At 39.1% G+C, this 24,390-nt stretch overlaps 1 protein-coding gene across 1 annotated transcript in view; it reads left to right on the top strand.

Annotated features, from left to right (window-relative positions):
- LOC140139296 (protein broad-minded-like) overlaps nt 1–24,390 on the top strand; it is a 125,549-nt gene that overhangs the window by 90,982 nt on the left and 10,177 nt on the right. The window contains 17 exon segments of the mRNA XM_072161075.1: nt 914–1,062; nt 2,161–2,353; nt 3,720–3,875; nt 4,031–4,171; nt 4,333–4,467; nt 5,980–6,060; nt 7,173–7,260; nt 8,841–8,959; nt 9,872–9,991; nt 10,915–11,003; nt 12,960–13,070; nt 17,858–17,868; nt 18,232–18,291; nt 18,294–18,425; nt 19,264–19,401; nt 21,579–21,732; nt 23,118–23,239. Of these exon segments, the coding sequence (XP_072017176.1) occupies nt 914–1,062; nt 2,161–2,353; nt 3,720–3,875; nt 4,031–4,171; nt 4,333–4,467; nt 5,980–6,060; nt 7,173–7,260; nt 8,841–8,959; nt 9,872–9,991; nt 10,915–11,003; nt 12,960–13,070; nt 17,858–17,868; nt 18,232–18,291; nt 18,294–18,425; nt 19,264–19,401; nt 21,579–21,732; nt 23,118–23,239 (1,999 nt within the window).

Consider the following 24,390-nt stretch of genomic DNA (forward strand, 5'->3'; position numbering starts at 1 on the left):
CTGAAAAAATTTTCACCTAAAAAACGGGTGGGACTATACTTGGACCAATACGGTAATAGCTGATATATTTTCTGTTATCATTTACACAGCCTTCAAGTGAAGTGACCATGCTGCATGTAGCTGATATATTTTCTGTTATCATTTACACAGCCTTCAAGTGAAGTGACCATGCTGCATGTAGCTGATATATTTTCTGTTATCATTTACACAGCCTTCAAGTGAAGTGACCATGCTGCATGTAGCTGATATATTTTCTGTTATCATTTACACAGCCTTCAATTGAAGTGACCATGCTGCATGTAGCTGATATATTTTCTGTTATCATTTACACAGCCTTCAAGTGAAGTGACCATGCTGCATGTAGCTGATATATTTTCTGTTATCATTTACACAGCCTTCAAGTGAAGTGACCATGCTGCATGTAGCTGATATATTTTCTGTTATCATTTACACAGCCTTCAAGTGAAGTGACCATGCTGCATGTAGCTGATATATTTTCTGTTATCATTTACACAGCCTTCAAGTGAAGTGACCATGCTGCATGTAGCTGATATATTTTCTGTTATCATTTACACAGCCTTCAAGTGAAGTGACCATGCTGCATGTAGCTGATATATTTTCTGTTATCATTTACACAGCCTTCAAGTGAAGTGACCATGCTGCATGTAGCTGATATATTTTCTGTTATCATTTACACAGCCTTCAAGTGAAGTGACCATGCTGCATGTAGCTGATATATTTTCTGTTATCATTTACACAGCCTTCAAGTGAAGTGACCATGCTGCATGTAGCTGATATATTTTCTGTTATCATTTACACAGCCTTCAAGTGAAGTGACCATGCTGCATGTAGCTGATATATTTTCTGTTATCATTTACACAGCCTTCAAGTGAAGTGACCATGCTGCATGTAGCTGATATATTTTCTGTTATCATTTACACAGCCTTCAAGTGAAGTGACCATGCTGCATGTAGCTGATATATTTTCTGCAATGGCATCATGGGAGTCAGGGAGACAGGTCCTACTCTATGGAGAAAAGGGAGAGAAATTTAAAATCAATAGGTAAGGGCAATGTCTTTCTTACATAACCCCTGATTGGTTAATCATATGATATAATCATCTGAGTAACCAATCTGGTACTTTTAAGATTTATCTCCTGGTCAGTCCTACTGGTTATTCTTAACCATATCTCTGATTGGCTAAATACATGAAATAGTTCTCTGTGTAACCAATCAAAGTTGTTCTTAGTGCCCATAGGGTTAAATATTTCTTGAGATGATCCTAATATAAATGCCCCTCTCCCCCAGTTCAATGTTGATGAAAGCACTTTTGCCATTGGGCTTTCCAGTCTCCCCAACATTGATTTAGGGGGAACAGGGGAGGGAAGGGGAAAGAGGAATGTTTGTACTTTTCATCAAACATAGTTATACTAATTTCACTGAACTATCAGAGTGGCAATGAAGAGTTCCAACATATTGTCATGGTGTGCCGACTATTTATCCCTTGATTGTAGCTCCAACCTTTTTTGGCAAGAGCCCAAAATGAAACGATAATTTGTGTTTCTGAGTGTTACAAAGGCTTGCGTACTTAGCACAATTTTGGCACAATCCTTTTTGCACAGAACACAAACAACTACGAACTTCAAATCAATGTTTGCCAGGCGGGTAGTGAAATCATTCAGAGGTATCCTATTTGCCATGAGCAATGCAAACACACAAAAACAGTGGAGGCGGTACTCTTTAATTCTACCTTAGAGTTTATCAATAGTTAAAATCTTCAGTTCATATAACACTTTTTTTCACCATAGATTAGCAGCTATATATCCATGCCATTTTTAATATGCTTCATATAATGTATTTCTCCCATTTCAATTTTTTGTGCTGATTTTCAACATGAGTCAATAGTGACGAAAGTGGTTATTTCTTGACTATCGACCCCATGTTTAGCCAGTCTCTATGTCTATTCTCAAAATGAAAACAAATGGAACCTTTACAAATTAATGGTAGTGAGATGTACATGTATCATGTTGCAAAGGATTCTGGGAAGGGGTAAGATTTTTTCTCTGCATCTCATCCCTGTGAATAGGAACCTTTCCTACAATAGTGTTAATTGTCAGTTCTTGATTAAAAATTACGTAAAATTTTCAATTTTTCACCACAGGTTAGCTGCTATCCACGCCATTTCAAACTTTGCCAAGAAGGCCTTAGACGGCTCAGAATTCAGCACTCAACCCTCCCCAGCTGTGACTGGTGCCTTTCTATTTGTATGCCGACAGTTCTATAGTACATCGGAGGGATTACTAGTCTTACAACCGTATGGGTTGCATCATTATGTAGCTAACGCATGGAGAGTGGTGAGTCACAGACTAGAAAGTATACAGACTATCAACCAACAACCAAAGCTTTGTATGCTGTGAAATCTTGCATATTCATGAGGGCAGATCGTTCAGTTGTATGTGCATGTCAGGATTTTGGTGTTGAGGGGGGGCAGTCTGCCCCTGACTACGCCACTGTGTCTCACAATTCACACCAGCATTGCCTGCCTTTGCGATATGTGATAGACTGTTGCGTGTCTTCCCATGAAAATATATGGTATGCGCGTTGCAGTTTTGTTTCTCTGGAACGATTGACGCTTATTATATGGGTGATGCTGGGACTTTACCCTTGGTGATTGGTCTGTATTAGTCTATGATTTAAAAAATAAAAAAAAATAAAAATGTAGATATTTATATAGCGCTTTATGCCGTAAACAGCCTCAAAGCGCTTTACATTTATTCCGCCGTTATTAGAATATGTCGAACCACGCTTTGCAGCCTACAATTGGCGCAGGGTTCATCAGTACAACGACTGTGACTACCCCTAACAGCTTCCCATTACACCTGGGTGGGGTGAGGCAAGCGAGGCAAAGCGCCTTGCCCAAGGGTGCAACATGGTGGTGGGACGGGGACTCGAACCAACGCACATCGAGCAAGCTCTCAGATTATGAGTCCAAGGCCGTAACCACTGAGCCACCGTGTGCTAAGTATTTCAATAAATTGTAACTGTTTATTCAACCATCCCAATGGGTTTAGGCACCAGAACCGAATTTGTTCAATCTTTGGATCAACCGTTGATGCTGCTTCGATGCTTGTTATTAATGAACTTACGCCTTATTAATTAGAATAAATGCTAAATTTATAATGGTCAATATCAATTATTGAGCCAAACTTGGGCCAATTTGGGAAAAAAATGCTTCAATTGGCACACTTAATTTCCAGAGAGCGTAAACAGTGGATATGAGTGAAACATGGGCCAAGTTTGGAAAATATGCTTCATTTCGAACATTTAATTATTACCCAGGCAGAGTAAACATTGGTTATGATATTTTTGACTAATTTACAGTGGGTTATTTAAAGTGCTGTACATTAGTGAAATTGACCCCAACTGTTAACAGCCGCCCTTCAGAATAACATACCGGAGCTTGTGAGCATGGGTAAAGCATGTACATGTAAATAACTATAATATTTACAGTAATTTCTTGGCCAAACTGGAACGCTATAAATGCTAGTGGCTCCGCAATAAACACACGCGAATATAGCACGGTACAGAAGAAAGCATACACACGCCTATTGCGTGCACGCTTAGTACGCTACATGGACATAACGCGCATGTTCCAGTTTGGCCAAGGAATTACTGTAAATATTATAGTGTTATTTTAATCATACTTGTTTTGTCACTTAGGCTAGCAGGGATGCTGCTCAATCTGATACCCCTACTCCCAACATGGAGGTCAATAAGATCACCACTGATGAGGGTGATGGTGAACCATATGAAGATACTCTGGCTTGGGAACAGACTCTTATAGACAACCTTCTTAACTTTGCTAGTACTCCTAAGGTAAGTGGCTCAGTGTGGCACCCCTACTCCCAGCATGGAGGTCAATAAGATCACCACTGATGAGGGTGATGGTGAACCGTATGAAGATACTCTGGCTTGGGAACAGACTCTTATAGACAACCTTCTTAACTTTGCTAGTACTCCTAAGGTAAGAGGCTCAGTGTGATACCCCTACTCCCAGCATGGAGGTCAATAAGATCACCACTGATGAGGGTGATGATGAACCATGTGAAGATACTCTGGCTTGGGAACAGACTCTTATAGACAACCTTCTTAACTTTGCTAGTACTCCTAAGGTAAGTGGCTCAGTGTGGCACACCTACTCCCAACATGGAGGTCAATAAGATCACCACTGATGAGGGTGATGATGAACCATGTGAAGATACTCTGGCTTGGGAACAGACTCTTATAGACAACCTTCTTAACTTTGCTAGTACTCCTAAGGTAAGTGGCTCAGTGTGGCACACCTACTCCCAACATGGAGGTCAATAAGATCACCACTGATGAGGGTGATGGTGAACCATATGAAGATACTCTGGCTTGGGAACAGACTCTTATAGACAACCTTCTTAACTTTGCTAGTACTCCTAAGGTAAGTGGCTCAGTGTGGCACACCTACTCCCAACATGGAGGTCAATAAGATCACTACTGATGTTGTAAATGGTTTTTTTTCATGGGCATGGCTATGTATAGTAGTAAGATCAGGATATATTTGAATTTATATACCTCATATAGATTCCTGTCATCTGAAATTGCAGTCATTGAATTAGCTATGCCCTCCTTTTTAAGAATTACGTAAAAACTGAACTATTCCCCTGGCAATAGTCTTTTTAAAAGACTATTCCCTGGGCATAGTCATTTTCACATCATCGGTGTGCGTCCCGATCCCCCAACTTTACGCGCGCGATGGCGTGTTCGCATTACGCATGCGGCGCCAACGCGCTGCCTGCCAGTTGCGGTGATGCGATCGGTTCATAACGAAAAACTTTCTTTGTAAATTTTACCATGGTCAATGAACAATAAAATACGCCTTTTAACCAATCATATGACAAAAATCTATATTAATGAGGTATATAAAACAAATATTGACTGCTTTATTTCGGTCATGGTTAAATTATAGGCCCACGGTGATCTCAAACCATGCTATGACCTCGGCTGCGCCTCGGGTCATAGCATGGTTTTGAGATCACCTTGAGCCTATAATATTAACCATGCCCTCATAGCAGTCAATATTAAATGCGAGACTCAAAATCAAACAATGAACAGACATTTTCAACATGTTACCGAACTTTTTTCTCCTGCAATTATCCATTCTCCTATTATTAACTTCATGAGAAAATATATGGCACAACCCACAGCAAGATATTGTTACCTGCTGAAACTAATATCATAAGTGTGCTACTTGTTTGCTCAAAGTCTGTCAAATATGGTAATGTTATGGAAACCACACATTTCAGGTATGAGCTGACTGCCAGTTGAATGGTAGCGGGACTTGATAACTACCAGAATTCTGAAACTGGCTTCTCATAAATATGAAGACACAGAACGGACAGGCAGTTTTAGTGCTATGCACGGAAAGATTTTTTTGTGATTTTTATCAGTCAAGACCCCTGAAAAGTGCTTGTGAGACACATTTGGGTAGCAACCCACTGTTTGGGAGGCCAAGAAGTAGGATGAAAAAGAAAGAAGTGTCCACACTTAAAGTCATAATGTACGATCTTATAATATGAATTTGGTTTTTTTTTTTCAAACCTGATTTTTTGGCATATTTGTAATGTTTACACATGTCACAACTTGCACCTAAATGGAATCAGCCAAATTTGTTGTGTTTGTAGGTAAACAGAGCAAAGTTCGACATAAAGTCATATTCAAGAAATTATGACTTTATGTCCACCCATAGAACTGCGTGTTAAACGGCCAAAATAACAAGCAGCGTTTCTTTCACGTTACCTCGTTATTTCAGCTCAAAATGGACAGAAACCATTCCCGATCATTATTACTAGTATTATTTCAGCATTTTGAGCATATTATGACAAATTTAAAATTTGAAGGAAATCGTTCATTAAGCCTTTAAATATGTTTTTTTTTTGTTATACTGTTTCAGGGTCTTCTGCTATTACAGCAAACTGGTGCAATAAATGAGGCAGTAGCCTACATGTATACAAGATATGCAAAGAAACTACAGGTAAGTTCAGATGATCCATGATAAAAGACCTCGTTTACAGGCGGTTCCGATCAGAGTAACGCCCGATTGTCGGTTACACTTGCCTGTCCTGTAAAAATACCCCGACCAGCTATCTCACGGCAACCCCTTCGCTCACCAGGTCACTTGTGCCTGGCAAGTCTCATCAGTGTTATCTCCTAGATTTCACCTGTTCATGCCTAGATATGCCCGACATTGAAAAAAAAAAAAAAAGCTTGGCCAAGCCCAGACCAGGGCCAATCTCTCATCACCCATCAATCTTGCTTTGGATTCTATTTGCTTGATAGAGTGATCAAATTGCTTTTTTCACATAATTTTTTTTTTTTCAATATTTTGAAAAATGAGGCAATTTCAAAAAAATCCAAAATATTTAAAAAAATCATCTCTAGTTCCATGTCTATTTATGAAAAAAAAATCTTATTCTAGACTGATTTTTTGCTTGAGAAAGATTTAGTCTTTCCCAAGAGAAGTCCTTATCAGAGGGCTGAGCTTTCGAACTCTAGCAAGTGCCATCTTCCGAGCAGCTAAATAAACATGATGATGCACCTTATATACACTAGGGGAACTGTCAATAGGACATTTTTGCCAAAAAAAAAACTTGGGGGCAAAAAAGTGTTTTTTATTTTTTTTTTTTAACTTAACCATTTTGTCTTATGGATCAGGTCATATCACATATTTTTTATGAGTTTTAAAGCAGACGGCCAGATCCTGATTAATCTTTTTGTTAAATTCATGTTATGCATAAATTATTTCGAATTAGAGAATAATGGATCAGCGCTCTAGCTCTCGAAGGCACCGTATCAATTAGTAAACATTGTTCAGCATGATCAGTAGCGAAAGAGGGTGGCATACAGGGCTAGCTAACGGTGCAGTGCAGCACGGTCAACGCTGGTCATCGGTTAAAAATTGATATGCTGGTGCCTGACATAACTAATGCGTAACATGAATTTAACAAAAGACAAAGATTTGGCCCGCTGCCAAACTCAGAACGATATGAAGTCCAATCAGAGCATTAACATTCAAGCTCCAATTCAAACTCTTAATTGTTAATATATGAAACCATTTGTTGTGTTTTTTATGGTACTTATATTTAGGTGAGCAAGACAGAAAAGTTTGGCTATGGCACTATGGTGACTCAAGTAGCAGCTACAGCACCAGGCATAGTCGCATTACAAAGTACAGGTATGATCTCGACAAATGTGTTATTCCAGTTAAAATCCATATACCCCTATGGAAGACATAAGCTTAATGAACACCATTTCGCCCCCTACTGAAGACATCCTTAATCTCTCACGCAGGGAGTGTGAATTTCAAATGGAATCGCCCATTCAGGTAACCCCATTTGAGGTCTACAACCCCTCTATAGGAGATTAAGATAAATGTTGTCCATAGGGGGTGTAGGGATTTCAACAGGAATAGCCCAATTTGGTTGTTACGTTTTACCTGTGATGCAGAAAGTTTGTAGGGAAAAGTCCCTCTTCCTATCATACTGCTCTTTGAAGAAATATCCTTAATCTCCCACATAGGGAGTGTGAATTTCAAATGGAGTCACCCATTCAGGTAACCCCATTTGAGGTGTACCCATGTGTGGGAGATTAAGATTATGTCTTTCATAGGGGGTGTGGATTTCAACAGGAATAGCCCAATCTGGTTGTTATGTTATACCTGTGATGCAGAAAGTTTGTAGGGGAAACCTCCTCTCCATATCATACTGTTCATTGAACAACTTTGTGCTCTTCAGTCAGTTTTGTGTAATAAATGTTAGCACTCTTAACCCTCCTCACATGGGTATCAAATGCAGACGACGAGGTCCAAATCTTAAAAAATTCAAAAATTTCAGAATTGTACATCTTCATGACCATATTTGGAATCAGCATGAAAAATGCATTAAAATGAGTACAAGCAAGCCTAGTATTGGTTCAGTAGTTCTTCAGATAGCTCTAGATACTTTGAGAAAATGACGCAAAACTTTTTATCTTCAAAAATTCTATCACCAGCATGCAAAGCATTAAGGTTAGTAATTATTTTCAACTGTTGCGATTTGGTCGTTCGCAGCAAAACTATTTCGATTTAGTTGTTGATCATTTCATGGCGAGTGTGTAGAAGGATTCAAAAACAACAATAAATCAAACAAGTTTATAAAGTATATGATTTGTAGACTGAACTTCTGCAAAACAAAAGAAATTGATTGCCTGACCGCGCACTAATTGCGAGGTCATTGATAACTCACAATGACTCCTGACGCGCTACAATAACTTCTGCGCGCGCGTGCGTGTATAAAGCTAAGCGTTATTGCAACGCACGCACCTACTCGATGCCGCCGCGTTTCTGTGATTGGTAGCTCTTGTTGTCGGCACGAATGTTAAATTCGACCTGGTCGATTTTTTATAGGGTAGGTTACAACAATGATTAAAACTGATTATATTTTAACAACGTTTTATGGCATAAAATAACATAAAATGCTATTTTGATTTGTTCAAATTATTAAATACGACAGTAATGAATGACAATAATAACTTTGCGCCATCTATTTTGAGTTCATTGTGTGAAACCTCAGCCCAAAACAAAACCCTCCGATTTCACACAATGACCTCAAAATATAGATGGTGCGCAGTTATTATTGTCTAAATAATACATTGATTTAGACAATGAAAATTAATCTTTTTGGCTGCCATGGCCAACAATACTTAGCCCGTAAGTGGCAAAACTGAAGAGATAAACCTTTATACTGATAAGACAAATGTGAATTCTTACAATCACAGGGTTTGTGAAGACATTAATTAATGGTCTATGGACAATACTTGAGTGTGGACCAGATGACAGACCTCTACTGAGACCTGCACCACCACCAATGCAACCAAATGATAGAGCCTCCTCTAAGGTAAGATTCCATTATTTAATAAGACTTTAATCAATGGTCTATGGACAATACTTGAGTGTGGACCAGATGACAGACCTCTACTGAGACCTGCACCACCACCAATGCAACCAAATGATAGAGCCTCCTCTAAGGTAAGATTCCATTATTTAATAAGACTTTAATCAATGGTCTATGGACAATTCTTGAGTGTGGACCAGATGACAGACCTCTACTGAGACCTGCACCACCACCAATGCAACCAAATGATAGAGCCTCCTCTAATTAGGTAAAGATTCCATTATTTATTGAGACATTCAAGATTCCATTACTTCTAAGACTTTCATGATAGATTTGGAGTATGTATACACAATGAAATATATTGCTTTTCACAATCCTTCCATTTAGAGGTTAATGATCACAAGCATCAGTTTTTTTAGGTATTGTGAAATATCTAAACATTGTGCTTTGGAACCGAGGAATATGCGCCCGAGGATATTTCGAGGTCCAAAGCACAATGTTATATATTTCACAATACCCGAAAAATAACCATCACTTTTCACTTTTTTTTATTCAATTTACGTCACATTTTCTTCATTTAATTTGAAAACAAAACACTATTTTAACTTTATCTGTCATTTTCCCTGTAAAAAATTGAATAGCCCATTAAGGAAATACCGCTAGCGACCAATCACACTAGCACGCAATCATGCGATGTCCAAATACGGCGGCCAGCGTCCACATAAATTGTTCGAACGGGTAACACGTCACGTAACGCGGTCATTGTAGAGCGTACTTTCAGCTACGTCACAAGACGCGGTCATTATACTTTTTCAATGACCTGCATTTGCGTCCGCGTATTTAAAAGTTATTATCTGTGATTGGATCGCACTTGCTGCGTATATTAATGAGGTTATGAATACATTTCATCTGCAGTTTTTTACAAGCCTGATGAATCTACTATCAGCTTTCCCAGCTGTGTATGAAGTGTTAGCAGAGAAGGAATTGGAGAACAAAGAATCTTACACCTTCAGAGAAGTGCCTGATACTATCATTGTAAGTGAACTGAGACTATAAAGCAATATACGTCGGTCACATCACATACGATGCTATTCAAGATTTTTTGACGTTTTAAAACCATATAAAATTCCAATTGTTTTCCTCATACAGGGCCTGCTATAGAGTCAAATGATGGTGAAATATGTCTATAGGCCACAAATAAGTGTAAGGTAGGGCTGTCAACTTTTTGGAATTGCTTGGCCTGAGACAGAGCCGTACCTGGATTTGTCGACTACAATGTTCATTTTGACCCATGATTATTTGAGCCATGGCGTTCAGAGGGGGATGGGGTGTAGGGACAACAAATTATTATAACGATGCGTGAGATTTTACTCATTTTCCAGCATTTTGCGTGAGATTTACTACTTGGAGTGAGATTATACTACCTTGGCGTGAGACAATGAGAAAGTGAGCTAATGCATAAGTGTTGACAGCCCTGTGTAAGGTGTTTCCCGCAAACGGCGATAGTTCAAATTTGTTAAAACCATATAAAATTCCAATTGTTTTCCTCATACAGGGCCTGCCAGACAGACTAGTGATAAACCATATAAAATTCCAATTGTTTTCCTCATACAGGGCCTGCTAGACAGACTAGTGATAAACCATATAAAATTCCAATTGTTTTCCTCATACAGGGCCTGCTAGACAGACTAGTGATAAACCATATAAAATTCCAATTGTTTTCCTCATACAGACAGACTAGTGATAAACCATATAAAATTACAATTGTTTTCCTCATACAGGGCCTGCTAGACAGACTAGTGATAAACCATATAAAATTCCAATTGTTTTCCTCATACAGGGCCTGTTGGACAGACTAGTGATAAACCATATAAAATTACAATTGTTTTCCTCATACAGGGCCTGCTGGACAGACTAGTGATAAACCATATAAAATTACAATTGTTTTCCTCATACAGGGCCTGTTGGACAGACTAGTGATGGTCAACACAAGGTCAAAGGTGCATTCCTTATTCAATGAAGAACAGTCACAAGTGTTTGGACTAAGGTATGCAACCATTTTATTGATTCAATAGGGATTCAATCAGGGTTGCCAAACCCATGATTTGGTAGCCCAATTGGCGACTTTTGAAGATTTTCCCATGACTTTTGACAATTTCCTGTCCCATAGAAACCAATGGTAAAGAAAAAATTTGGGCGACTTTTCAACATTGGCTCCCGCGACTTCCGATAGTTTCCTGCCCCATAGAAACCAATGGTAAAGAGAAAAATTGGGTGACTTTTCGATTATTTGACCCGCGATTCGGGCTGAAATCTTTTGGAACCCTGGATTCGGTCATGTTACACAGTGGCTGATGTAGTTCTATGGCTTTATGTAGTATCCCAAGTCTATTAGCCTTCCTTCGTGGGTTACGGTTAGGGAATTAAAAAAAACCACACATCCAAGGATTGCCCAAAAGACACTTTTCAGTTCTGTCCATTTCAGTCACATAATTTTTCTCATACAGGGCCTGCTAGACTTGGGCAAGGCGCTTTACTTCGCTTGCCTCACCCCACCCAGGTGCAATGGGAAGCTGTTAGGGTTAGTCACGGTCGTTGGTCTGATGAACCCTGCGCCATTTGTAGGCTGCAAACGTGATTCCGGCATAATGTAATGACGGCGGAATAAATGTAAAAGCGCTTTGAGGCTGTTTACGGCATAAAGCGCTATATAAATATCTACATTTATTTTTTTTTTTTTATAATAATGTCATCAAACAGTTTCTACTTGCAACTAGACTACATCCATCAGTCGTCTACACTGTGCATATATACTGCGCCAATAAAGTATCCTTACACTTGGAAAAATAATCACAATTTCAAAACTGAACAATATTTGGGTAAATTTGTATTTTTAATAGATGCACTATCTAATCTTGCACATTATGACACCACATTGAATCCAATGTGACTTCAAGAAGCAAAGTTACAAGCATTTGATTAGACGAAGGTCCAGTTTTAAAAGTGACAAACTGGCCTATACAAAGGCGCAAAAAGATTCCAACAAGCCCAACAAAGAGACAACACAGTTTCTTCAATGAAGCGTGCAGTTTTTATTTCAGTTTTTACTTCTCTGTACTTCTGTTCTTTTGTTTCAGTTCTCTTTTGTTCCTTTTGTATTAAATTAAAGCCAAACGCATAAATTAGCCATTCACCACTCTCAAACCAGATTTGTGGTCTGTGGCGTTTTGAATAGGCCAGTTTGTCACTTTTGAAACTGGACCTTCATCTAATCAAATGCTTGTAACTTTACTTCTTGAAGTCACATTGGATTCAATGCCGTGTCATAATGTGCAGAATTAGATAGTGCATGTATTAAAAATAAAAATTCACTATAATAATGTTCAGTTTGGAAATTGTGATTATTTTTCCAAGTGTAAGGATACTTTATTGGCGCAGTATATTTGTGTTATGCTTGTATACCATTCAGCAAATTACTTCAGCGGTGTCCGTCTGCCCTGTCTGATTATCATGTAAAAAGAACAAGGTCATGCATTGCTATGCAGCTTGACCAGCGAATGAGGTGCCGATGTGATGATGACGTGATTCAATTAACCAATCAGAATCCCTCTTCCGTATACGCCATAAACTGCGCCAAATTTACAGACCGCTGTAGTTCTCACCTGAAAACTATAGTGACGGCTGAAAAACTTACAGTTCGTATCATGGCGGACTCATGAAAATATTGTTGCGAGACATTGAATAGGCCTCGAAAAAATATTGTTTGATTGGTGTAACCTGACCGCCCCAAAAGTATGCCTGACCCAACCAATGTTGTTTTTTTTTCTTTTTATAATAATAAAAAAATAAAGAAGTTAAAAAAATTTTAACTAAATTTTTTTAAAAAGAAGAAAAATAAATAGATAAATTTTGAAGGTGCTTTATAATATCTTTATGTATTGTATGTATGTAATATGCCAACTAATCAACAAAAATTTGATAATGATGTCTGAAATCATTACAGATTACTGAGTGTTATGACGTGCTGCCTGGACACCTTACTACTATTGGAATGTCAATATAAGATATGGGACATGTTATTACAAGGACAGGAACACAACAAGACTACAGATGGGTGAGTGTATTGATATATCCAGGGAGGGACCCATGTAATGACTTGCTGTCTGGACACCTTACTACTATTGGAATGTCAATATAAGATATGGGACATGTTATTACAAGGACAGGAACACAACAAGACTACAGATGGGTGAGTGTATTAATATATCCAGGGAGGGACCCATGTAATGACATGCTGTCTGGACACCTTATTACTACTGGAATGTCAATATAAGATATGGGACGTGTTATTACAAGGACAGGAACACAACAAGACTACAGATGGGTGAGTGTATTAATATATCCAGGGAGGGACCCATGTAATGACTTGCTGTCTGGACACCTTACTACTACTGGAATGTCAATATAAGATATGGGACGTGTTATTACAAGGACAAGAACACAACAAGACTACAGATGGGTGAGTGGACCCATGTAATGACATGCTGTCTGGACACCTTATTACTACTGGAATGTCAATATAAGATATGGGACGTGTTATTACAAGGACAGGAACACAACAAGACTACAGATGGGTGAGTGTATTAATATATCCAGGGAGGGACCCATGTAATGACTTGCTGTCTGGACACCTTATTACTACTGGAATGTCAATATAAGATATGGGACATGTTATTACAAGGACAGGAACACAACAAGACTACAGATGGGTGAGTGTATTAATATATCCAGGGAGGGACCCATGTAATGACATGCTGTCTGGACACCTTATTACTACTGGAATGTCAATATAAGATATGGGACGTGTTATTACAAGGACAGGAACACAACAAGACTACAGATGGGTGAGTGTATTAATATATCCAGGGAGGGACCCATGTAATGACTTGCTGTCTGGACACCTTATTACTACTGGAATGTCAATATAAGATATGGGACATGTTATTACAAGGACAGGAACACAACAAGACTACAGATGGGTGAGTGTATTAATATATCCAGGGAGGGACCCATGTAATGACTTGCTGTCTGGACACCTTACTACTACTGGAATGTCAATATAAGATATGGGACGTGTTATTACAAGGACAGGAACACAACAAGACTACAGATGGGTGAGTGTATTAATATATCCAGGGAGGGACCCATGTAATGACTTGCTGTCTGGACACCTTATTACTACTGGAATGTCAATATAAGATATGGGACATGTTATTACAAGGACAGGAACACAACAAGACTACAGATGGGTGAGTGTATTAATATATCAAGGGAGGGACCCATGTAATGACATGCTGTCTGGACACCTTATTACTACTGGAATGTCAATATAAGATATGGGACGTGTTATTACAAGGACAGGAACACAACAAGACTACAGATGGGTGAGTGTATTAATATATCCAGGGAGGGACCCATGTAATGACTTGCTGTCTGGACACCTTATTACTACTGGAATGTCAATATAAGATATGGGACATGTTATTACAAGGACAGGAACACAACAAGACTACAGATGGGTGAGTGTATTAATATATCCAGGAGGGACCCATGTAATGACTTGCTGTCTGGACACCTTACTACTACTGGAATGTCAATATAAGATATGGGACGTGTTATTACAAGGACAGGAACACAACAAGACTACAGATGGGTGAGTGTATTAATATATCCAGGGAGGGACCCATGTAATGACTTGCTGTCTGGACACCTTATTACTACTGGAATGTCAATATAAGATATGGGACATGTTATTACAAGGACAGGAACACAACAAGACTACAGATGGGTGAGTGTATTAATATATCCAGGGAGGGACCCATGTAATGACTTGCTGTCTGGACACCTTATTACTACTGGAATGTCAATATAAGATATGGGACATGTTATTACAAGGACAGGAACACAACAAGACTACAGATGGGTGAGTGTATTAATATATCCAGGAGGGACCCATGTAATGACATGCTGTCTGGACACCTTATTACTACTGGAATGTCAATATAAGATATGGGACGTGTTATTACAAGGACAGGAACACAACAAGACTACAGATGGGTGAGTGTATTAATATATCCAGGGAGGGACCCATGTAATGACTTGCTGTCTGGACACCTTATTACTACTGGAATGTCAATATAAGATATGGGACGTGTTATTACAAGGACAGGAACACAACAAGACTACAGATGGGTGAGTGTATTAATATATCCAGGGAGGGACCCATGTAATGACTTGCTGTCTGGACACCTTACTACTACTGGAATGTCAATATAAGATATGGGACATGTTATTACAAGGACAGGAGCACAACAAGACTACAGATGGGTGAGTGTATTAATATATCCAGGGAGGGACCCATGTAATGACTTGCTGTCTGGACACCTTACTACTACTGGAATGTCAATATAAGATATGGGACATGTTATTACAAGGACAGGAGCACAACAAGACTACAGATGGGTGAGTGTATTAATATATCCAGGGAGGGACCCATGTAATGACTTGCTGTCTGGACACCTTATTACTACTGGAATGTCAATATAAGATATGGGACATGTTATTACAAGGACAGGAACACAACAACACTACAGATGGGTGAGTGTATTAATATATCCAGGGAGGGACCCATGTAATGACATGCTGTCTGGACACCTTATTACTACTGGAATGTCAATATAAGATATGGGACATGTTATTACAAGGACAAGAACACAACAAGACTACAGATGGGTGAGTGTATTAATATATCCAGGGAGGGACCCATGTAATGACTTGCTGTCTGGACACCTTATTACTACTGGAATGTCAATATAAGATATGGGACATGTTATTACAAGGACAGGAACACAACAAGACTACAGATGGGTGAGTGTATTAATATATCCAGGGAGGGACCCATGTAATGACATGCTGTCTGGACACCTTATTACTACTGGAATGTCAATATGAGATATGGGACATGTTATTATAAGGACAGGAACACAACAAGACTACAGATGGGTGAGTGTATTAATATATGCAGGGAGAGACCCATGTAATGACATGCTGTCTGGACACCTTATTACTACTGGAATGTCAATATAAGATATGGGACATGTTATTACAAGGACAGGAACACAACAAGACTACAGATGGGTGAGTGTATTAATATATCCAGGGAGGGACCCATGTAATGACTTGCTGTCTGGACACCTTATTACTACTGGAATATCAATATAAGATATGGGACGTGTTATTATAAGGACAGGAACACAACAAGACTACAGATGGGTGAGTGTATTAATATATCCAGGGAGGGACCCATGTAATGATTTGCTGTCTGGACACCTTATTACTACTGGAATGTCAATATAAGATATGGGACATGTTGTTACAAGGACAGGAACACAACAAGACTACAGATGGGTGAGTGAGCAAACATAGCCAAGGGACTGCTTTGCTAATGCTGGTTTCATACTTTCTGCCACTTGCCGCTGAGCGGCATGACACTTTATCGTGCCACTTCCACTTGTCTGCAAGTAGAGCGGCACACCGCTGACCGGCATCAGCATGACTATGAAAGCCAATGTTGCCGCTCAGCACCGCTCCAAAATCTTATTTTGTTCTGATACGTCAAAGCGGCACCGCTCTGAGTTAGATTGAATTCAACTCCCAGGGATGCTGCGGCTTGGACAAACAGTGGAGTGATCGATATATCGGCTTGACGCTGGTCACCACTAGCGTTTCTGCTGCTACTGCGCAATGAAGCAAAATTATCTTCACAGCGGGCAAGCGGCAGGAAAGTATGAAACCAGCATAAGACTTATGATCCATCTTAAAGGCAATATCAGTTATCGATCCTCATTAAGTGTAAAAATTTGTCTGAATAGCTCAAACACAAAATTATCATTAAATGTTAAGCAGTGCTGAAAAATGATGATGTTGCTTTATATGTCTGTATTGACTGATTCAAATATTATCAAAACCAAAAGGAATGAAAAGATGGGTAGTATGGAAAGATTGACCTAACTCCAACATTTTAATTGCACTTATTATTATTGTCAAAGAAATCAAAATGGCTATTTTCCATGTAAACAATGCTGTAATTCAATATCAAAGAAGTAGGAAATAAATGCTACATTTTTGTACAGCCAATGATCAAATAGTAGACCCATGGTCTCAATATCACTAAGGAGAAACAGTTCTCACCATCTCTCGAAAAAAAGAGCAGTCTATAGATGAGTTGACTTCTGACGTACAATGCCTGGCAGTATGCGCACGCATCATCGCAATTTCCATTCTTTTTTGCCTGGCAGTATGCACCCACATCATATTTTGTTCAAGGCTCATGTTTTTAAAACTCACGCCACATCACAATAAGGCTACTGAACAGTGTAGTGGTTGCATGGGGATCACTCAAGCATATCGATATCAGTCCCTTGCCTTTGTTGATACACATTGAAGTCAACTCATCTATATTTGTTTTATATACAGTAGACCCATGGTGTCAAGATCAACATGAGGGAATAGTTCTCACCATCTATTTTGTTTCATACACCTCATTAGATTCAAGGTTTCAAGAGCACCGAGGGGAAACAGTTCTCATCATCTCCCGAATAAAGAGCAGTCTATAGATGAGTTGACTTCTGACGTACAGTGCCTGGCAGTATGCGCACGCATCATCGCAATTTCCATTCTTTTTTGCCTGGCAGTATGCACGTGCATCATATTTTGTTCAGGGCTCATGTTTTTAAAACTCCCGCCACATCACAATAAGGCTACTGAACAGTGTAGTGGTTGCATGGGGATCACTCAAGCATATCGATATCAGTCCCTTGCCTTTGTTGATACACATTGAAGTCTTATATACAGTAGACCCATGGTGTCAAGATCACCAAGAGGAAATAGTTCTCACCATCTATTTTGTTTCATATAGCTCATTAGATTCAAGGTCTCAAGCGCACCGAGGGGAAACAGTTCTCATCATCTCCTGAATAAAGAGCAGTCTATATATGTTTTATGTACAGTAGACCCATGGTGTCAAGATCAGCAGGAGGAAATGGTTCTCACAATCTTCCGAATAAAGAGCAGTCTATATGTGTTTCATACACCCATACAAACAGGCATTTAAGCAAACTTATTTTAGAAAAGTCCTTGAGCCTGTAATTAAGTAAATGGTTGAATATGGTAATGATATTAATTCATTTCATTTGATTCCAGGGATGGCTTCATAGTAGATATGCTGTCAATTGAGAGAAATCACATCTTGGTGCGTAGCTACGCGTCGGGCGGTCCCTCGAACGACGACTTCCATGTAGGGATCTAGAGAAAGCTAGTGATGATCCGTACCCATGGCCACTGTTTGCATCATTCCCTGTGCCTAAGGAATATACTACTACTATATCAAGGCCATCTGCTATAAAACAAGGTAAGATATCAAAACTATGTGAAGGTGGTCCTATAGAAAGAAGACTTCTATTTAGGGATCTAGAGAATGGTAGTGATGAGTCCTACCCATGGCCACTGTTTGCATCATTCCCTGTGCCTAAGGAATATACTACTACTATATCAAGACCATCTGCTATAAAACAAGGTAAGATATCAAAACTATGTGATGGTGGTCTTATAGAAAGAAGACTTCTATATAGGGATCTAGAGAATGGTAGTGATGAGTCCTACCCATGGCCACTGTTTGCATCATTCCCTGTGCCTAAGGAATATACCACTACATATATCAAGACCATCTGCTATAAAACAAGGTAAGATATCAAAACTATGTGATGGTGGTCTTATAGAAAGAAGACTTCTATATAGGGATCTAGAGAATGCTATTGATGATCCGTACCCATGGCCACTGTTTGCATCATCCCCTGTGCCTAAGGAATATATTACTATTTACTACTATATCAAGACCATCTGCTATAAAACAAGGTAAGATATCAAAACTATGTGATGGTGCTCCTATAGAAAGCAGACTGCAATGTAGAGATGTATAGAAAGCTAGTGTTTGCAATCATTGGCACAGCAATTGAAGAAGGTAAACGTCCATTCCTGTGCATGCAGACTAAATGAGCCTTCCTTATCTCTTGCAAACACTTCGGAAAGACTTTCCCATGAGAATTCTCTTTGTCAAGGGTAATACAGAATTAGCCAGTCAGTCACCTGAAATGCTGCTGTATATGAGAACGATTTAGTAAAATATTTATTTGTGAATTTGGCCGAGATGTTACTTTTAATAAATACCTTTGTTTTATCTACCTTAATAGACACAGATCTGAGCAAGTTATTATCCAAGAGTCCGTCATCAACACCATCAGCAGCAAACAGCAAAGAATGGCTGCAGAAATGTCAGACAGCATACTGCAAGGTGATGTCAATACGACATGAAAGTGTCACCAATAGAGGTATGTCAAAGTGCTATGCCACTATATAGTAACCTAATTATAGCACCCTCCCCCATCAGCAGCAAACAGCAAAGAATGGCTACAGAAATGTCAGACAGCATACTGCAAGGTGATGTCAATACGACATGAAAGTGTCACCAATAGAGGTATGTACAAGTGATATGCCACTATATAGTAACCTAATTATAGCACCCTCCCCCATCAGCAGCAAACAGCAAAGAATGGCTACAGAAATGTCAGACAGCATACTGCAAGGTGATGTCAATACGACATGAAAGTGTCACCAATAGAGGTATGTCAAAGTGCTATGCCACTATATAGTAACCTAATTATAGCACCTCCCCCATCAGCAGCAAACAGCAAAGAATGGCTACAGAAATGTCAGACAGCATACTGCAAGGTGATGTCAATACGACATGAAAGTGTCACCAATAGAGGTATGTCAAAGTGCTATGCCACTATATAGTAACCTAATTATAGCACCCTCCCCCATCAGCAGCAAACAGCAAAGAATGGCTACAGAAATGTCAGACAGCTTACTACAAGGTGATGTCAATACGACATGAAAGCGTCACCAATAGAGGTATGTACAAGTGATATGCCACTATATAGTAACATGAATACATATATTATCAATGGACAGCAGCTTATACTTACTGAGCAAGTTACTGAAAAGCAGGACAATTTTGTGAGCGCAGTTGATTCACAAAACTTTTATGTACACAAATATTTTTGCTTCTTATAGGCTTTAAGGGAATGTTCACTGAAATTTGCGAAAATATGTTGCAGAAACACGGGTTCTCTCCAAAATGCAAAATTTGAATACCACAGAAAATGTCATGCTCCATAGTATTTGCAATGTAAATGAGATACAGTAGAATTCCATCTATAAGCATATACCAGTACGCCTCTAAATGAGGGTTTTTTTTTTTTGACGAGAGAGATGAAAGGCAGACACCCGCCACAAAAGCATATAAAGAATAAAATGGTCTTACAATAATACATGCTTGTACAGCCACCTGTATCAGTAGTATAGTTGCTTAAGCGGCGATCCTGACCTTTAGACCACCCGAGCTATATAAGGTACAAATTGCAAATTTATCATATTAAACTTTCGTAACAAGGTTAAACATGTTTTCAACTCTACAAACATACCTTTTATTCCATCAAACAAGCTTTATTTTGTTGTAAAATTCACGTTTTTATAGCTATTTTTGACGTAAAAGAGCTGGTTACAAAACCGGTGATGCCAGCTCCGAAGTTTTCGCAGTAGCACAAGCGCTTGATGTACGCTCATTTTGACGGTAATTTACGCCGCAGTATCATGCATTTTCAAGCGCCGCTTGACATCGTTTTACTGCATGACGCAATTCTGCATTTATTCAAGATGGCGAATTTCTCGAAAAACGTGATGTATTTTACCCGTAATTTCCTCATTACTCAAAGCCCTGCCCTCTTTCACAATATTTTAGCTTCTTGGATATCATCGGAAACATAGATTAGTAATATTAGGTAGGTCACTGTATTTTTAAAGATTGTTTAGATGGTTTTTACAATGAAAAAATTGATGTTAAAGCTTCTTTTCAAAAATTGGTTTTAGCTTGTTAAAAAACGGGTAAAAAATAGTTTTAGCTTGTTGGATATTTTTGCTTAATAGTTTAAAGCTTGACTCCTTAGATGAAACTTTTAGTTTAAGCTTGTTAGAATATTAAACCTTGATGAAATAGTAATATTTGAGCCCTATATAGTGAGGGTGGTCTAAAAGTCAGGATCGCCGCTTAAGCTCCAAATGGTTTTGTGAAGGGTGTCTGTCTTTCATCTCCTTCATAAAAAAAACTCACCTAGAGGCATAATGCTTGCAGGTGGAATTCTACAATATTATGTTCAACAACCTGGTTCAGTTTTTCATGGATTTGGTGCATCACCTGTTAGGCAAAACATTTATAATCCAACTTTTTTTAATAAGGCTATATATATTCCAATTGAAATCCATACACCCCTAGTGACCTTAATCTTCCACGTGTGGAGTGTGAATTTCAAATAGGGTTACCTGAATGGGTGGCTCCATTTGAAATATACACCCTTTCTGTGGGAGATTAAGATAATGTCTTCCATAGGGGGTGTATAGATTTCAACTGGAACAGCCCATAACAGCTTTGTTTCATATTTTCAAACAGTGATAACTGATCTTCTAGACAAAGTCATCACCCACACACTGATGGTCCCACAGAATGAGATATTTCCTCTCAAACCATGCAAAGTGACCGATTCAGCTCTGAAGGGTCAGAAACTGACTGATCTACAGATGCTGGGCATCAAGATGGTTATTAGGTAAGGCTTAATACAAGGGTCAGTATGATTAGGAAAAGAATGTGTCATTTGTATGTATTTAGGGCTATATGGTCACAATAGAATGAGATATTTCCCCTCAAACCATGCAAAGTGACCGATTCAGCTCTGAAGGGTCAGAAACTGACCGATCTACAGATGCTGGGCATCAAGATGGTTATCAGGTAAGGCTATTCCTTTTGATATCCATACACCCCTTATGGAAGACTTGACCTTAATCTCTCACACAAGAACTGTAAATATGGAATTTAATTAGGTCAGGGGCTGTGCAATAATTATGAGCCCCCCTTCCTGGTAAAGTTTCCAAACAGCATACCAAACAATACTTGCCCCCCTCTCAGCCTGCCAAGAAATGCTTAACCCCCCCCCCCAAGCCCGCCAAAAATGTTTGTTCCCTACCCTTTTGCACATGACAAATTTTTGGGATTCCAATTTGCAAACCTTAAATGTTGTAGATACATATTGCGAGCGCAATATTTGCATATTTCCCAAGTGTTTTACTTAGCCTTATTAGAGCGGTTTTTTAAAAGGCGCCACATGAATGTGTGCCAAAAATTGTTTGCCTCCACCCCCCTCTCGGTTGCCAAAAATTTCCCCCCACCTTGGCTGGCCCAAAAATTATTGCCCCCACCACATTTGACCCTCCCCAGGGCTCATAATTATTGCACAGCCCCTCAAGATTGGTGTATTGATTAACATCATGAAACATTGGCACCTCATACAATAAACATGCTGCATAGCATTGTATTACATAGTAAGCACATCCCAAAAGTAATACCCCCCATATTACGAGGCAATAACTCAAAATCTACGCATCCAATTTTAAAACTGAAGTCGTGTTCACACAGTCGGATATAAGTGAGTTATTACCCGTGGCTGTCCGGTAAGAAGCGACTTATAACCGGTATTAGTGACTGTGTGAACACGACCTGAAATAGCAAAAAGAAACATGTTTTAGTTATGCAAATGTTGATACCTCATAGCTCAAAATTTATAGCCATGGGGACACCTTGAATGAATAAAAAAGCAGTATCCAAAGTTGCACTAACAAGATACTCAAGTCATACCATTACATTTGCTACATGACTGGTCAAAAATGACCAGTAGTGACCAGTGATGAACAGTCACTCAAGCAACAAAAGCAACATTTTCAATGGGTTTAGGTGCAACTTTTAAATCTGCATCATTTTCATTCACAGAGTCACCATAGCAACACATTTTGGGCTATAAAGACAAATGAAGACCCAAAATTGGCTTCTTTTTGGTAAGCTAGTTGTTCTCATGCAATAAACAAATAGGCTGTAGCTGAAAGGGCTTTCTTGCCCCAAAACCTCGATATATAAATGATTTTTTATCTGTCAATGCAGGTATGGTCAGCACCTGAAACTGATATCAAACAGCAGTGATGCAACAGAGAATCTCACGTTATTACTCAAGAAATGCCGCTATTACTTCAGGACTCAACAGAGATCCATGGACTCGGAGATACGTATCCTTATAAGCCTATTTGTGATTCCCTAACAGAGTGCTTTATGGGTAATATCCATGAGAGCTAAATAGTGTTGACTCATCACATCAGACTGTTTCCTTTTATGGGCAACAGGATCTGCTGTAGAGGGCGTGATGATGAGTTGGTCAAAGATGTTGTTGAGTGCGTAGCAGACCTGCCAACTGTCCCGCATTTTGCGGACAGTCCCGCATTCAAGTTTAAAACCCGAAAATGCGGGGCGTCCCGCATTCCCGCATTTCCGTCCATTGAAAAAAAAAAATCATTAAAAAACCCAACAAATTGTCCGATATCGTCTGGCACGAAAGAATTGCGGCGGCGCTATACCTATTTAAATGCATTGAAAATGTGGTGGCGCTATTAAAAGCCTGATTAGCACGTGCTTGCGTGTTAAATTCACGCTGCCCATTGTAAATACATTGGATATGTATGAACGTTGCCATTAAAAGGAGGCTATAATTTTAGCCTCATCGCCGATGCATGGTTCATTGATGCAACATTGTATAACCGATGAATTGCGTATCTTTTTCGGATTGGTGAAGAGGTTATTTTCAGCTTTTCACTGTGTCAATGTTTCCGAATTCGGAAGGTTAAATCGTAATTTCGTTGGAATTTTGGAAGAAATTTTTAGTGTCCCGCATTTGGACTTTCAGAGGTTGGCAGGTCTGGCGTAGGCCCCTTCGTCCTTGTTTAAAGTGTCATGCCCTGTTGGGAATTCTTGTTGCACATGAAAGGAAACAAGTCTGATGTGATGAGTTGTCAGTCTGATGGATGGTGTAAAGTATTATTCAGATTTCCTTTTACAAATTAAACATACTGCTAGCCGTCCAGCGCATATTATATTGCACAAGGTCCAATGCACACGCTTGACGTCGCGCACATATACGCGATGGTTAAGCTGTCAAAGGAACCTTGGATGGAAAATACTTTAGTGGCGATCGAAACATCCCTAAAATGGGTGGAAGCTCTATAGTCCGACGGTTCTTTATTCCGACGGTTCTTTAGTACGAAGGTTCTTTAATCTGACGGTTCTTTATTACGAAGGTTCTTTATTCCGATGGTTCTTTATTTCGAAGGTTTGAATTTTGAAAACGGTTCTTTAGTCCGAATATGAAAATAGGTTCTATAGTCCG

Source organism: Amphiura filiformis, chromosome 18, assembly GCF_039555335.1.
Source record: "Amphiura filiformis chromosome 18, Afil_fr2py, whole genome shotgun sequence".
Taxonomy (NCBI): Eukaryota; Metazoa; Echinodermata; class Ophiuroidea; order Amphilepidida; family Amphiuridae; genus Amphiura; species Amphiura filiformis.